The sequence below is a fragment of the Molossus molossus genome, unplaced genomic scaffold, assembly GCF_014108415.1.
Source record: "Molossus molossus isolate mMolMol1 unplaced genomic scaffold, mMolMol1.p scaffold_m16_p_11, whole genome shotgun sequence".
In the NCBI taxonomy this organism is placed as follows: Eukaryota; Metazoa; Chordata; class Mammalia; order Chiroptera; family Molossidae; genus Molossus; species Molossus molossus.
Genome location: NW_023425346.1, coordinates 35651060 through 35664338, shown reverse-complemented (window position 1 = coordinate 35664338; position 13279 = coordinate 35651060). Strand labels below are relative to the sequence as shown.

General features: G+C 37.8%; 1 protein-coding gene across 8 annotated transcripts in view; it reads left to right on the top strand.

Annotated features, from left to right (window-relative positions):
- Positions 1 to 668: 668 nt before the first annotated feature.
- Positions 669 to 13279, top strand: part of PRPF40A (pre-mRNA processing factor 40 homolog A) — a 60471-nt gene continuing 47860 nt past the window's right edge. For 2 of the 8 annotated variants that reach the window (XM_036253732.1, XM_036253731.1), the window contains exons 1-2: positions 670 to 1135; positions 2373 to 2504. In XM_036253732.1, coding sequence (XP_036109625.1) covers positions 860 to 1135; positions 2373 to 2504 — 408 coding nt within the window. In that variant the 5' untranslated portion in view covers positions 670 to 859. Of the gene's footprint in view, positions 1262 to 2372; positions 2505 to 13279 lie in introns of all 8 variants that reach the window. The other 6 variants (XM_036253727.1, XM_036253725.1, XM_036253729.1 and 3 more) reach the window with 4 other exon arrangements.

Genomic DNA, 13279 nt, shown 5'->3' with positions numbered 1-13279 from the left:
AAGGTGCCACGGGGCTCGATGAGAGGCTGGACACCCCTGGACCAGAGCACGACGCCCAGACACTAGGAGGGAAGGGAAGCAAGGGAGCGCGCGGCCGGAGGCGAGCCGAGGCCGAAGGCAGTAGTAGCCAAGTCTCCTCTCTCTGCAGTGCTTCGTCTCGGCCAGAGACCTCCGCCTCTGCCGCGTCACCGCCAGGCAAGCGCGGGCACCGGCAGCCCCAAAGCTGCATCTTTCTGAAGCCCGGTCCTAGCGCCCGCCTGTGCACGCCTGATTAACACTCCCGAACCTATCTGCTTTCTCCCTTCTCGCCCTCTACTCTTGCACTCTTCCCCGGCTTCCCTCACTAACGGCAGCTCACCAGCCGGCGCTCTCGCCTCGCCTTAAGTTCCCACCCCGTTTCCTTTCGCATTGTTCTCCCCGCCCCTACCACAACTTCCCTCCACGCTGCTCGACACGCCTCCTCTACCCCCGCCCCTCCCGCCCAGGCGCGCGCTCTCCAGCTGGTGCGTACGGAGCTCGAGCCCTCTCCTCTGGACCCCTCCTTTGGCTTTCCCCGCCCCCTCCCCTCCGCCTCGAGCACCGCGCGCGCGCGTCGGGCCCGGGCCTTCGCTAACGCTAGAAGCCTCTTACCCCACCCACCCCACCCCACCCCCGGTGGCCTCAGGTTTGTGGGGCGTACGTAACTCGGGCGGGGGGGTTAAGGTGGCAGGTCCCCACTGCCCCACCCCCTACGGGGTGAGGCGGTCAAAGCTCGGAGAGCTGGGACACGGTTGTCTTCCCTTCCCGGGGGGAAGTTGGTGGAGTTTTTCCGGCAGAGGACTCGGCGCAGAAACTTCCTCCGTCCCCCTATCCCCCCTCCATGCAGGCGACGCCGAGTGAGGCTGAGGCTGGGGGCGAATCGCCGCAGAGCTGCGTGTCAGCAGCGCACTCTGATTGGACAGCGGGAAAGCCTGTCAGCCTATTGGCCCCGCTGATCCCGCCCCGTAGTGCCGGGCAGCCTTTAACCTTTGGCCCCAGCGGGCGCCAGCCACTCAGATCGCTTCTTGTTGGTATATGTAGCGGCAGTGGCCGCCGGCGGAGCAGTCTGAGCCAGACGATGAGGCCAGGGACGGGAGCCGAGCGTGGAGGCCTCATGGTGAGTGAAATGGAGAGCCATCCTCCCGCGCGGGGTCCTGGGGACGGGGAGCGGAGATTGTCCGGCTCAAGCCTCTGCTCCAGCTCTTGGGTCTCTGCTGACGGCTTCCTGAGGAGACGGCCCTCGGTAAGGGATCGGAGTGGCACAATGAAAAACAGAGACAGGAAGCTTTCTCCGAAAGGAGAGGAGTGGACGAAGGAAGAACTTGAAGTGGTGGGATATGTTCCGAAGGAGAGAAATGGAGGGCGGTGATTCACAAAGAGAAATATGTGGGACCCTGGATGTTCCCAGTGGGCCCTGTTTAGACAGATGCGCGGTGGAGGTGCTGGGCCCGAGCGTGGTGAGCGTCTCGGAGAGGTAGGCCCGGCTTAGGGGAGAGGGGAAGGCGCAGACGTGATTCTGTAGGCTTTGCAAGAGTCTGCCGAGATGTGTTCCCATCACTAGTCGTGCTGTCTGTGGGGTGCACAGCTGGGAGAGTTGGCAGGTAACAATTACCTGGTTTTAAGACCTGGAACAATGGACACACAGATAAAGGAAGTAGTTGTCTAATAAAAGCGCATTAAAATGGATGAATTAGTTGTTTGCATTTAGTGTGTGAATGGCAGACCTCAGTCCTGGAATTAAAAAAAAATTTGGCCGAAGTAATTTTACCCATATAAAGATTGTATTTGGGAGTAATATGTATATTTGTTAGGAATGAGGTATCCCTGGATATCTATACTATTTGTGTTTTATAAGACCAGCCCTCATCTGAGTTAATTTGGTAATTTCACCGTTCGAAAGCTTAGAATCAGTTTAGAACTAAATATTAAGAATAAGTAGCTTTATAAAATAACAGTGGCTGGCTGTCTTATATTTGTGTGATAATAGGACAAAGTTGTGGTTTTCCTAACAGTTTTAAGTTGGCTTTCACATACACATCTGAGTTTAACAAGCCAATTAGCAACTGATTAAATCAGCATGCTTTAAAAGAAAAATAAAACTATGATCCAACTGCCCAGTAATAATTTTTAATTTTTTATATTTTGTTCTGGAATTTGGTTAGTTGAAAGCTAATTATAATTATTGGTGTAGTGCTTTTTGTTTAAGGTAAGAATGTATAAACTAACCTAATTAAATCACACATCTGTCATGTCACTTAATGTTATATCACTGCACTTGACTGATTTGTTGAAGTCAGGTTTTTGAAAAGCATTTATTGTTATGTGCTAATTTCTAAATTGTCCTTATTTTTCAGATGGGGCATCCTGGCATGCATTATGCCCCAATGGGAATGCACCCAATGGGTCAGAGAGCGAATATGCCTCCTGTACCACATGGAATGATGCCGCAAATGATGCCCCCAATGGGAGGTCCACCAATGGGTCAAGTAAGAATGTTTTTGTTTTTATTTATTTTTGCCTGCTGTATTATTGTGTCAAGATTTCAAAATCTGGGTCAATACTTGTAGCTATTTAAGGATTAGTTTATGCCAAAACAATGTTTTCAAATAAGTGAAATGTTGAATCACGACGCTAACCATATTGAATATAATGAAGTCTTCTGTATAAAAGAACTACTTTAACCACAACAAAACTAAGAGGTTTTTGTTTGTATGTTTTAATAGTTTTTAAAGTAACACTGGAAATGTAGGCTTTTTAGTTTAATGACTTTTTCCCACAAGTATGTCAATTGAAGTTAATGTTTTAAGAGTAAATATCTGACATCAACATAATTTATGTTGGGGAACTATGTAAATGAATAGAATCTGAAAATTGCAATTGTTTAGGTCTTTCGTTTAGAATGAATTTCGTTTCTGAACAGCTTCCTTATGTGAGTGTGGGGGTGTGTGTGTGTGTGGGTGTGTGGGTGGGCATGGAGGTTGGGTAGGTTCTACTCTAATTTGATTCCTAATAGGACAGTGCCAAATAGGTATTTCACTTTCTACTTACACTATTTTGTTGTTATTTTCTTTTAATGCTTATTGCTTCTGCACTCCTGCTTTTGAGCTGTCCCTTCCATCTCCAGCATAAATTGTAAACAGACATTTTGTGGGAGTGATTTGGATCAAAAGATTTTAATACTCAGTGAATTCAATAGAACTGAGTTCCTAGAGAAGCATTCAAGAAAGGTAACAGGTTCAGTTACCATGAATAATTTTATGCCCCCGATAGGTTCTATGATATTTCTTAGTAGAGCTTCTCTTAACTAGATATTGAGCTTTTAAAAACATACTTATTCTTTAAATGCTTTCAGTCTTCCTTAAAATTAGTTTGGTGGCTGGTTTCTTTCCATTTGTGAATCTCAATAAATCATTGAAAAATATAGGCTAACAAAATATTTTGGAAAGCCAGTCAATTAGGTATGAACTTTGTGCCAATTTTCAGTTTACTTTGATAAGCGTTTAAGCCTTGACGGTTTAAGTTATTGGTGAAATTGTAGTGAAGAAAGGAGCTTGCTCTGTGTCTCTCTTTTTACTTAACTTTAAGTAGAAGGGCTTAATGTCAAGTGCTTTTCATTTTTTATTTGGAATATAGCCCTTAGTTTTGTATAAAAATCTTTATTCAAAGGCACCAGGCCCAAATATTCTGCCTGTAGGTGTTCTTTAAATAAAAGAATCATTTATTTTGTTACTTTAGAATAACGCAAGTATTAAAAACTCCCTAGGTGATGGAGAAACAACTTTGATTCCTCTTCTGTTTCTTTCCATCTCTAAGCAGCAAGGAGCTCTTCTTGTTTTCTTAGTAGAGCTGCTCTAACTAGATAATGAGCTTTAAAAAATATTTATTCTTTAAATGCTCTGGTTCTTATTTAAAATTAGTTTCTTTCCACAGAAAGATAAAATAAAACAATTTGCTACTGCCAGATGCTTCTCTCTTTTCTGGGGCCTTCTGTTTCCATGGGGCCAATCAAGGTAAGTTTTGCAAGGGATTGACCTGCTTACCCTTGCTGTAATGGTGCTATTGCACTACCAAAATCAAGACACCAGCTAGTCATTTCTAGTAAAATGCAGATTTTATTTATTTATTTATTTTTTAAGTACTTTTGTGTAGCTCATTGACATAAGCTGGTCACTATTTGCTCTATGGCCCTTTCTCTCAAGTTATATCAGTGACCATTTTTCTAGTAAGGTTACTGGCTCTTGGTACACATCCATTCAAATACTCTGGATTTCACCTTGTGGTTTTCTTCTTTTTTCTTAGGCCAGTATATGCCATGTGTCTTTAAGTGTACCTGGGTATTTAAATGTTTAGAAATCTGTCTCTTCCTATGGCTACTGTTAAGATAATGGATGTCTTAGGAGTCCAGCTCTGAGGATCCCAGGAGAATCCCCATTGTTTTTCCTTAAATTAGATTATTCCCCCCCTTTTTTTTCTTTTATTATCCAACTACATATATATTGGGCCCAAATCTTTGTAAAACTAATTCTTATTTTAGCTTTCATAATAGATTGGGAGGGCATGGATAATTTCAATACTCATTGAAATTATTAAAACCCTGTAAACTACCTTAAAAATAAAATGTTATAATTAGCAAAATTGATTCTTTTTCTGCATCAGTTCTTTCGTTGACCCATTCTCAGAAGTATTAATGAGTAGTAAGTGGTCAGAAGATAAGAAGTAAGGTGCCTATGTAGTTCACTGCAGTGACACAAAGTTGGTAGGGTCTTGCCATCCAGTTTTTAAAAGAATTCACAAATGCTTTAGACTTGAGTACTGAAGGTTATGAAATCTTCATGTATATTACCTAGTTCACATTAAGATCTCATTCTGGGACCAGCTGAAGACTAAAATTGGTGGCAGTCTTCTAAGTGATTGTGGTCTTTGGAATATTATGGAACATAACGTGAAATGTTAAATCTGGTTTGTAAACTAATATAAAGACTGGACAGAAGTACAATCTACAGAAACCAGAGTTAGTAATTTTTTAAATGCAGCAAGTTATTTAGATTAAAGAAGTATTGTGTTCATTTTATTTTATTTTATTCAAGAGATAATCCAGAATACCTTTTTAGGATTCTGGCTGAATCTTTTAGTAATAAATATTTGAAAATGATCAAATGGAGCTCAATAATATTTCTTTCTAGTTCATCTCAGTTATCTATCTTATAGGTTAAATTTGCCTCTTCAGTACATTAATTTTTTATGGAAAAGTTGTGCTTATACTTTTACAGTATTATAGGATCTTACAGTTGGAAGGAATCTTACAAATTGTATAAACTTTAGATAATATGTGAATTAAGTAATGGTTTGTCACTGGTTTTAAAAAACCACATTAATAAAGTAAATTTTCTGCTTGATGGCAGTACTCAAATTTTTGGAAAAGATTTGCATTAAGACATAAAACTATGTGTGAGGCCCCCTTCTTCCTGCATATCTATAGTCAGTAATATTTTTCCTTTAAAATGTTTTTACCTCTTATTTCTTTGTTGTCACTTCTACAAAAAGGACACCCAAGATTGTACCTTCACTTAAGCTCAAGAGAGTCCTCTGTTTTTGTGTTTTTGGTTTAATTTTTGTTTGTTTCTTTTCTTTCCCTTTTTAAAAAATTTCTAATTAAAAAAAAAATAAGAGTAGAGTAAAAGATTTCAGGTCCCTTTCAGCTCTAACGGCCTATGATTTAATTCAGATCCCTTGATAAGAGTGATAGGGAAATAAAAACAAAGTTCTTTTAGTAATGCCAACCTAATTCTAATTATTTCATACTTTTTTTTACTTTTGTTCAATAATCAAATGAATAATTACTTTTTACAAATGAATTTGGTTTTTCTTCTTTTATTGAGTTAAGGCAGGCTTTAACAGATCTTACTGCTATTCCTGTTGTCATATGAGCCCAAGTTGTTACACTCCCATAGTTTGGATACTCTTAGCAACTTTCGAGTTGGTTTTCTTCTTTTAAGCCTGCCCCACAAAAAAATTCAGATTTCAGAGTGTTATCTCCTTCCCCAAGACCCTCCATGTTTTTCTGTGCCTACAGCATAGTATCTAAATTCCACAGCTTAACTTTGAAGGATAGTATAACTCAAAGTGAAGTTCTGAGCTGCATATCTTCACATTCCTTAATTTGAACCCAGGCTGGTCTTTTCATGGTATATTGAGTGTTTGTATTAGTTTGGACTGAGTTCATGCTGTCACCTTCTTGTCCTCCTGCCCCCAGCTCATGACCACCATGAACTTAACTTCACTTGTCTAAGTTCTACCATTTCAAGTCCTACCTTCTTCAGGAGATCCTCAATAGTCATTGTCCAGAATACACTTCCCCTTCAAATTAAAATCCTATGTAATCAACCTAACAACTCTTACTGTTTCACTTATTTTGGCACTTAGTTATTGACTTGTTTTGTTTTATGATTTATTTGTTTTGTCTTCCCAACAAGTAATAGATTGTAAGCTCTTAGAGGGCAGGGGCTATGTTTTGCACTTTTAAAGAATTCTTTAGGTGCTGAGCACAGTTCTTGGCATATCATGGATGCTCAGTAAAATACTTGTTGAATGAATGAAACAAACACACACATACCCTTTCTAAGCCAGTCAGTTAATGTTACATGAAACTGTTCTCAGTGGTTACCTGTATAACTTGTGCATTGTTACTCTTTTGTTTTTGGTGTCTGCCTTTTTACTGTTGCTTTTTCATTTGACACAAATGAAAGATAAATAAGGTGAAAATAAGATAATTTTTGGTGAATAAAGCTAGTACTCATCTCCACTTACTTTAAACTACAGACAGATCTTTTTTTATCTGTATAATTTTATAGATGATCACCTCTTGAAGAAGTTTTTCACAGGTTTTTCCATACACCGGGGGAAAATGATTTGGAATATAGGCGTTATCGAGAAATTTAAAGTATTGGTGTCTTAGATTTATCTGACTGGTTTAAGAAATTGATTTGTTCCTGTTACTTTGGAATTCCCCTTTCTTTTTGGTATTTACAGAATCCATACCATTAAATTGAATATTAACCAATGACAAAAGTATTTTTTACTTTTGTAATTATTGTATTTTATAGAAGTCATTATTTCTACTTCTTGAATCTAGGTAAATTTCTGTGTTCATTTACATTACCCAGGCAGGTACTTGTAAAAAAATAGGTGGACCCAGACCTTACCTGTTTGTATAACTTTTGGGCTGTGTATACAAATAATTTTGGTAGTGTTTTACTAATAATACTAGAAGATAAGTTTGTCTTCATTATCTTAAGATAATAGTTCAATTAAATATGAACTCATCAAAACCTTTAGCTAGAGTAGTATTTCTAAGTATGGGGAGTTTTGGGGGAGATCTAAGAGGACCCTGTAAGTTTAGAATAATGAACTATACCCCTCCCCCGTCGTTGAGAGTTACAGGGCCCAATATTTTCTAAAGATGCTGACAAGTGTTACAGAAGCCTTTTACTTAGTATTTCTGGGTTTTATTTAACCATCTCCTTCTCCCTAACTTCCCTGGTCTCTGTTACCCTCCTGTTTACCTGTTTATTTTGCTTTGTCTAGCACTTTGCATGAAATTAGCATTTTGTGAGAAATGCTGAAATGGGGCCACTTACTCATTTAGTCTTTATGAGAAAAAAGAATATTGAAATAAAATAGTATTAACACATAAATGAAGCAGCTTATAGTGCAACATAAGTATCCATTTAGTAGTGGAATCAAAACGAAAAGAAAAGAGAATTAAATACCAATGGGTTAACCTGTTAGTTTTGTTTTTTAAAATTTCTTTCTTTGTTGATGTTAGAGACAGAGAGGAAGGGAGAGAGAGAGTGAAACATTGATGAGAGAGAACATCAATTGGCTGCCTCCTGCATGCCCCCCACTGGGGATAGGCCCACAAACTGGGCATGTGCCCTGACCGGGAATCCAACTGGCGACCTCTTGGTATATGGGTCATTGCTCATCCATGGAGCCACACTACTAGCCAGGCAGTTTTGTGTGTTTTTTAATCTATTTGAAGGTTTATAAATAGGGATGAGTAGATTTTTGTCTCATAGAAGTTGTCATTAGTCTTTCATTCTCACTTCCTTTTTTCTTCATGTCTTTTAGTCAGTAGACATTTAAGTGTGGTGTTAGTGTAGTATCGTGAATAATATAGATACCATGCACTCAAGGAACTTACAGGCATTATGACTCAGATAGATTCCTGCCTGAACTGTTTTCTCATCTTCTAACTGCTGATTTGGCTGTCACCATACTTCTACACATTTGGGTATTTAGTGTAGATGAATCTTTTTATCTTTCTTTCTCTTCTCAAGTAATATGTTTCTTTTGCTTATTAAAGGAAAGTTAGTGGTTACTAAAGATGTGGTGGTGTACATGATGGCCTTGAAAATCTAACTTTTTCTTTATAGGTTAGGTATACTGCACTTAAAGTGGAAATCTGTATGTTCTCCAAGTCTCAGTGACACTGTTAGCTGTGTCTCTTAAAGGATTAAACAAAAAAGCAACTAAGGACTGTTTTGAGTTGAAATATAGTTTGCTTTATGTTATGCTTTTTTAAACAAAATTCTCATTACAATATAAATGTAATCTTATTCATTAAATCTTGATGTTTTGTTTGGGGTAAGAATTTTTAAATTACCTTTTGATTAATGAACAAGCATTAAGCTTCTGTTTGAAAACATGGGCTTGGTATAGTTTCTTTCTCCATGTGGTATCAAGAAAGTTTAATTCTCTGGAAGGTGGTTTTTCAGTAATTTCAAGGTCATTATATATATATGATCATATATTTGTTACATATGATAGAAAATTACCTTCTCTTTCTTTATACAGAATTAAGGACTGGTCATAGGTTATTAGCTAGATATACTGGGTCAAGTTTAAAGGACATGGGGAAGAATATAGTAATAATAGTCTTGTGTCCCTCCATACTTAAGTCCTAGAGGACGTATGTCCAAAAGAAGGCTTAGACAACTTTTTAGAGTGTTTTGAAGTTTTTAATTTTGTATGACTTAATTGAGACACTGTAATTTGTGTGTGTATCCTCAGTAAGTTTAGAGCTTTTAAAAAATGAAGTGGTACCATTCATTTTCATTCAGCTCTGTTTTTAAGTTTGGGTGTCACATATTCATACCCAGTGGTGTTCTCTTTATATTTTCTGTACTGTCATTAAAAAAATTAGTTTAGGGTTTAGTAAGAAACAATTCGCTAAGTATTACCAAATAATTAAAACTATTTAATTGCCCTTTGCCCTTTTTCACAATTTTTTACTACTTTTAAAATATTTTTTTAAATTGATATTTAGAGGGGAGGGAGTAGAAAGAGAGAGAAACATTGATTTGTTGTTGTTCCACTTATTTTTTGCATTCATTGGTTACCTGGCCAGGGGTTTTTTCTTCTTCTTCCTTTTAACGGTTTCAGGGAATGGGATTGTGATACCAAATCTTTGTTAGATTTATATCACCATGTTTGTAAATAACTGAGAGATTTTCCTGACTCTGAAAAGTAGGTTGGTTAGATGGATGTTCAATTTATAGATGGTAATAGTAAGACCCAGAGAATTAAGTGAATTCTGCAGTGACATTTCAGAGCCAGCTGTAAACTGATACTTAATTTTAAGATTGATTTATTACATGTGTTGATTCCTACTGAAGATGATGTTTTACAGTATTTACTAGATGTCTTTAAAGAACCAAATTGCCTATCAAACAGATAGGGAATAGAAGAGACAAGGAGCAACATAAGAGGTACTGTCATTATATGAGTTGAAGGAGAGCAGTTGTAATAAAAATATCATTTATTGAGTATTGTTCTAAGTGCTTCCGTGTATTTTCCCATTCTATCCCTGCAACAGTCCTAGGTGAGTACTGTTTTTCTCCATGTTACAGGTGAGAATATTGAGACCCAAATGAGGTAATTAAATCAGCCCAAGATTACACAGCTGGTAAGTGGCCAAGCTGGGATAGGAATTCTGGCTGTCTAAATCCAGAGTGTACTTAGCTTATTTTGCTGCTTCCCTGTATAGCAGTGTGAGATTGACATTAAGCTGACCTCCTTGGAACTTGAAGGGAAAGTACATACAGGTTTGAACTATGCAAGTCCACTTAGATGCACATTTTTTCAACAAATGCTATAAGTGTATTTTCCTTACGATTTTTTAAAATAACATTTTCTTTTCTGTAGTGTACTTTATTGAAAGAGTACCATATAAAATACATATAACACAAAGTATTTGTTACTAGATCATGCTATTGGTAAGGCTTCTGATCAACAGTAGGTTGTTAGTAGTTACTTTTGGGAGGAGTCAAAAGTTACACATGGAACCCTGGCTAGTTTAGCGCAGTGGTTGGTGCGTCAGCCTGTGGATGGAAGGGTCATGTGTTTGATTCCCAGTCAAGGGCACGTACCTGGCTTTTGCAGTTTCAATATCCAGCCATGATCAAGGTTGCATGAGAGGCAACAAATCTATGTGTCTCTCTCACATCGATGTTTTCCCTCCCTCTCTTTCTCTCTCTCCCCACTCTCCCTCCCTTCTACTTTATCTAAAAATCAGTGGAAAAATGTCCTCAATGAGGATTAACACAAACAAATACGGATTTTCAACCCATTTGTTCAAGGGTCAACTGGACTTGACTAATTCTAACTGGACTTGACTAATTCTAAACCCTGCAAGTTGAAAAAATTTAGCAAACTCAGTAATTTTGAGTACTGGACAATTGACTTATTAAATGATAATATTCTATTTCATGTGGTAACTACAAATAGTCTTTTTTATCTAAATGTTTCTTACATCAAAAAATAACAAATATATTTATATATAACTTCAGATGAAGGGTGAGTAAGGTTAAATGATTGTTTCAGAACGCAGCCTTTTACTTTGGGTTGTTAAGAATATACTTTAGGCCCTGGTCAGTCAGCTCAGTTGGTTGTCGTCCTGATGACATGGTTGTGGGTTTGATCTCCAGTCAGGGTACACGCAAGAATCAACCAAGGGCCCAGCTGGTGTAACTCGGTGGTTGAGCATTGTCCCATGGACCAAGAGGTCGCTGGTTTGATTCCCAGTCAGGGCACATGCCCAGGTTGCAGGCTCGATCCCCGATGGGGGCATGCAGGAGGCAGCCAATCAGTGTTTCTCCCTCACATCGATGTTTCTTTCTCACCCTCTCCTTTTCTCTCTCTAAAAATCAATAAAAATATATATTTTTTAAAAAGAATCAACCAAGGTATGCATAAATAAGTGGAACAACAAATTGATGTCCCCCCCCCACCTTTCTCTCTCAAATAAAAAAATGCAGTTAAAAGGGATATGCTTTAAATAGGTGTATTTCTCTTCTAGTTAAATGATATTTTGTTAAGTTCAAAAACGTTTTGCAGTTATTCAAAGATTTTTTTCTATTCATGTATTTGTTCATGAAAGTTAGTGATGTAGAAGAAAGTTGTTTTTAAATAATACACTTAATTAAAAAATGGGCAGAGGACTTGAATAGACACTTCAGATGGTCAGTAGACATGTGAAGATGCTCAATGTCACTAATCAGAGAAATGCAAGTTAAAACCATAGTGAGATACATCATCTCACACCTCTCAGAATGACTATCATCAATAAATCAATGAACAAGTGTTGGTGAGGATGTGGAGGAAAGGATGTGCATTGTGGGAATGCAGATTGGTGCAGCCTCTGGAAAGCAGTATGGAGTAACCTCGAAAGTTAAAAATGTATCTGCCTTATCAGCAGTTTTACTTTTGGGAATTTATCTGAAGAAATCTGAAATACTAATGTGAAAGAATGTATGCACCCCTATGTTCATTGCAGTGTTATTTACAACAGCCAAAGTTGGAAGCAGCCCAAGTGTCCACCAGTAGATGAGTGAGTAGAAAAGAATCTCTTACCCTTTGAGACAGCATGGATGGACCTGGAGAGCATAATGCTAAGTGAAATAAGCCAGTTAGAGAAAGAAGTACCATATGATTTCATTCACATGTGGAATCTGATGAACAATATTAATTAGCAAGCAAAATAGAGACAGAGAGGGCAGGCTGACAGTTGTTGGGGAGTGGTGGTTGGGGGCTGGCAAGGAATGGACGGATTAAGCAAAAAGAAAAAACTCATGGACATGGACAGTGGTGTGGTGATTGCCAAGGGGAGGAAGGAGAGGAAGTGGAGGTGGGAGGGCATGGGGGGGGGGGGACAAAGGAGGGCTTGGAGTAGTGAACACACAATAAGTGTATAGATAATGTGTTATGGAATTGTACACATGAAACCTGTATAATTTTGTTAATCAGTGTCACCCCAATACATTCAGTGAAAAGGAAAAATATATAAATAGTACATTTAATAGCCTCTGCAGAGTGTACTTGTGGAATTTGACTTTGGCACATTTAAAGGGAACCAAGGAAAAATGCAAGAATCAAACTTTTTGGACAAGTAGTTTGCAACTGTGGGTTTGCAACAAGAATGGTTTTTAAAAATCAAATTTGAGTTAATATTTAGACAAAAAATGGATTAGGCTTTATGATTTCTTTCCAGCAGGAAAACTTCAAGAAATAATTATGGAAAGGAAAAAAATAAACTTTTGAAGTGTCTATGTGAAGATGTTTTTTTTGGTTCTCATCATACAAAAATTGGGCTAATTTAGTTTACATTTTTATACAACTAATTTACTGTAGTAGTGATAGGATTGCTTTTATTAATGTGCCATTTTAAAACATCTAGACTGATGAATGAAGCATGCTATTTTTAAAAATCTAACATTAGAAACTTTCCAAACTGGGATGCTAAGAATGACTGAGCTGATTGTGTGGTGCTCCTTAGTTTTTATTAATTTCTAATTTCTTCACACTTGTGATTCTTCTGACAGCATCTTTTTTTATAGCTTCTAAGAGCATCTTGATAAGTTAAACTTTTATCATTAGAAGTATATAGAAATATACATAAAATTGTTTCAGATGGTTGGCCAGTTATGAATAAAGTATATCAAATTGTATTATCTGAATTATTTTTGTTTTTAAACAGTACCAAAATGTCCATAAAATTCTAATGTGTAATATATTAAGTAGTTTAGCTTACATTTTACATGTATGTGTTTTAACCTTCCGATCTCTCTATCTCCAAATAACTAGTAATCTTAATTATAGCACCTACTATATTTGCCAGAGTAATTTAAATGGAAATTTGTAATGTGCTATGTAGTTGTGATTTTATAGTGTGCTTTACATAAAGCTTATATGAACTACTACG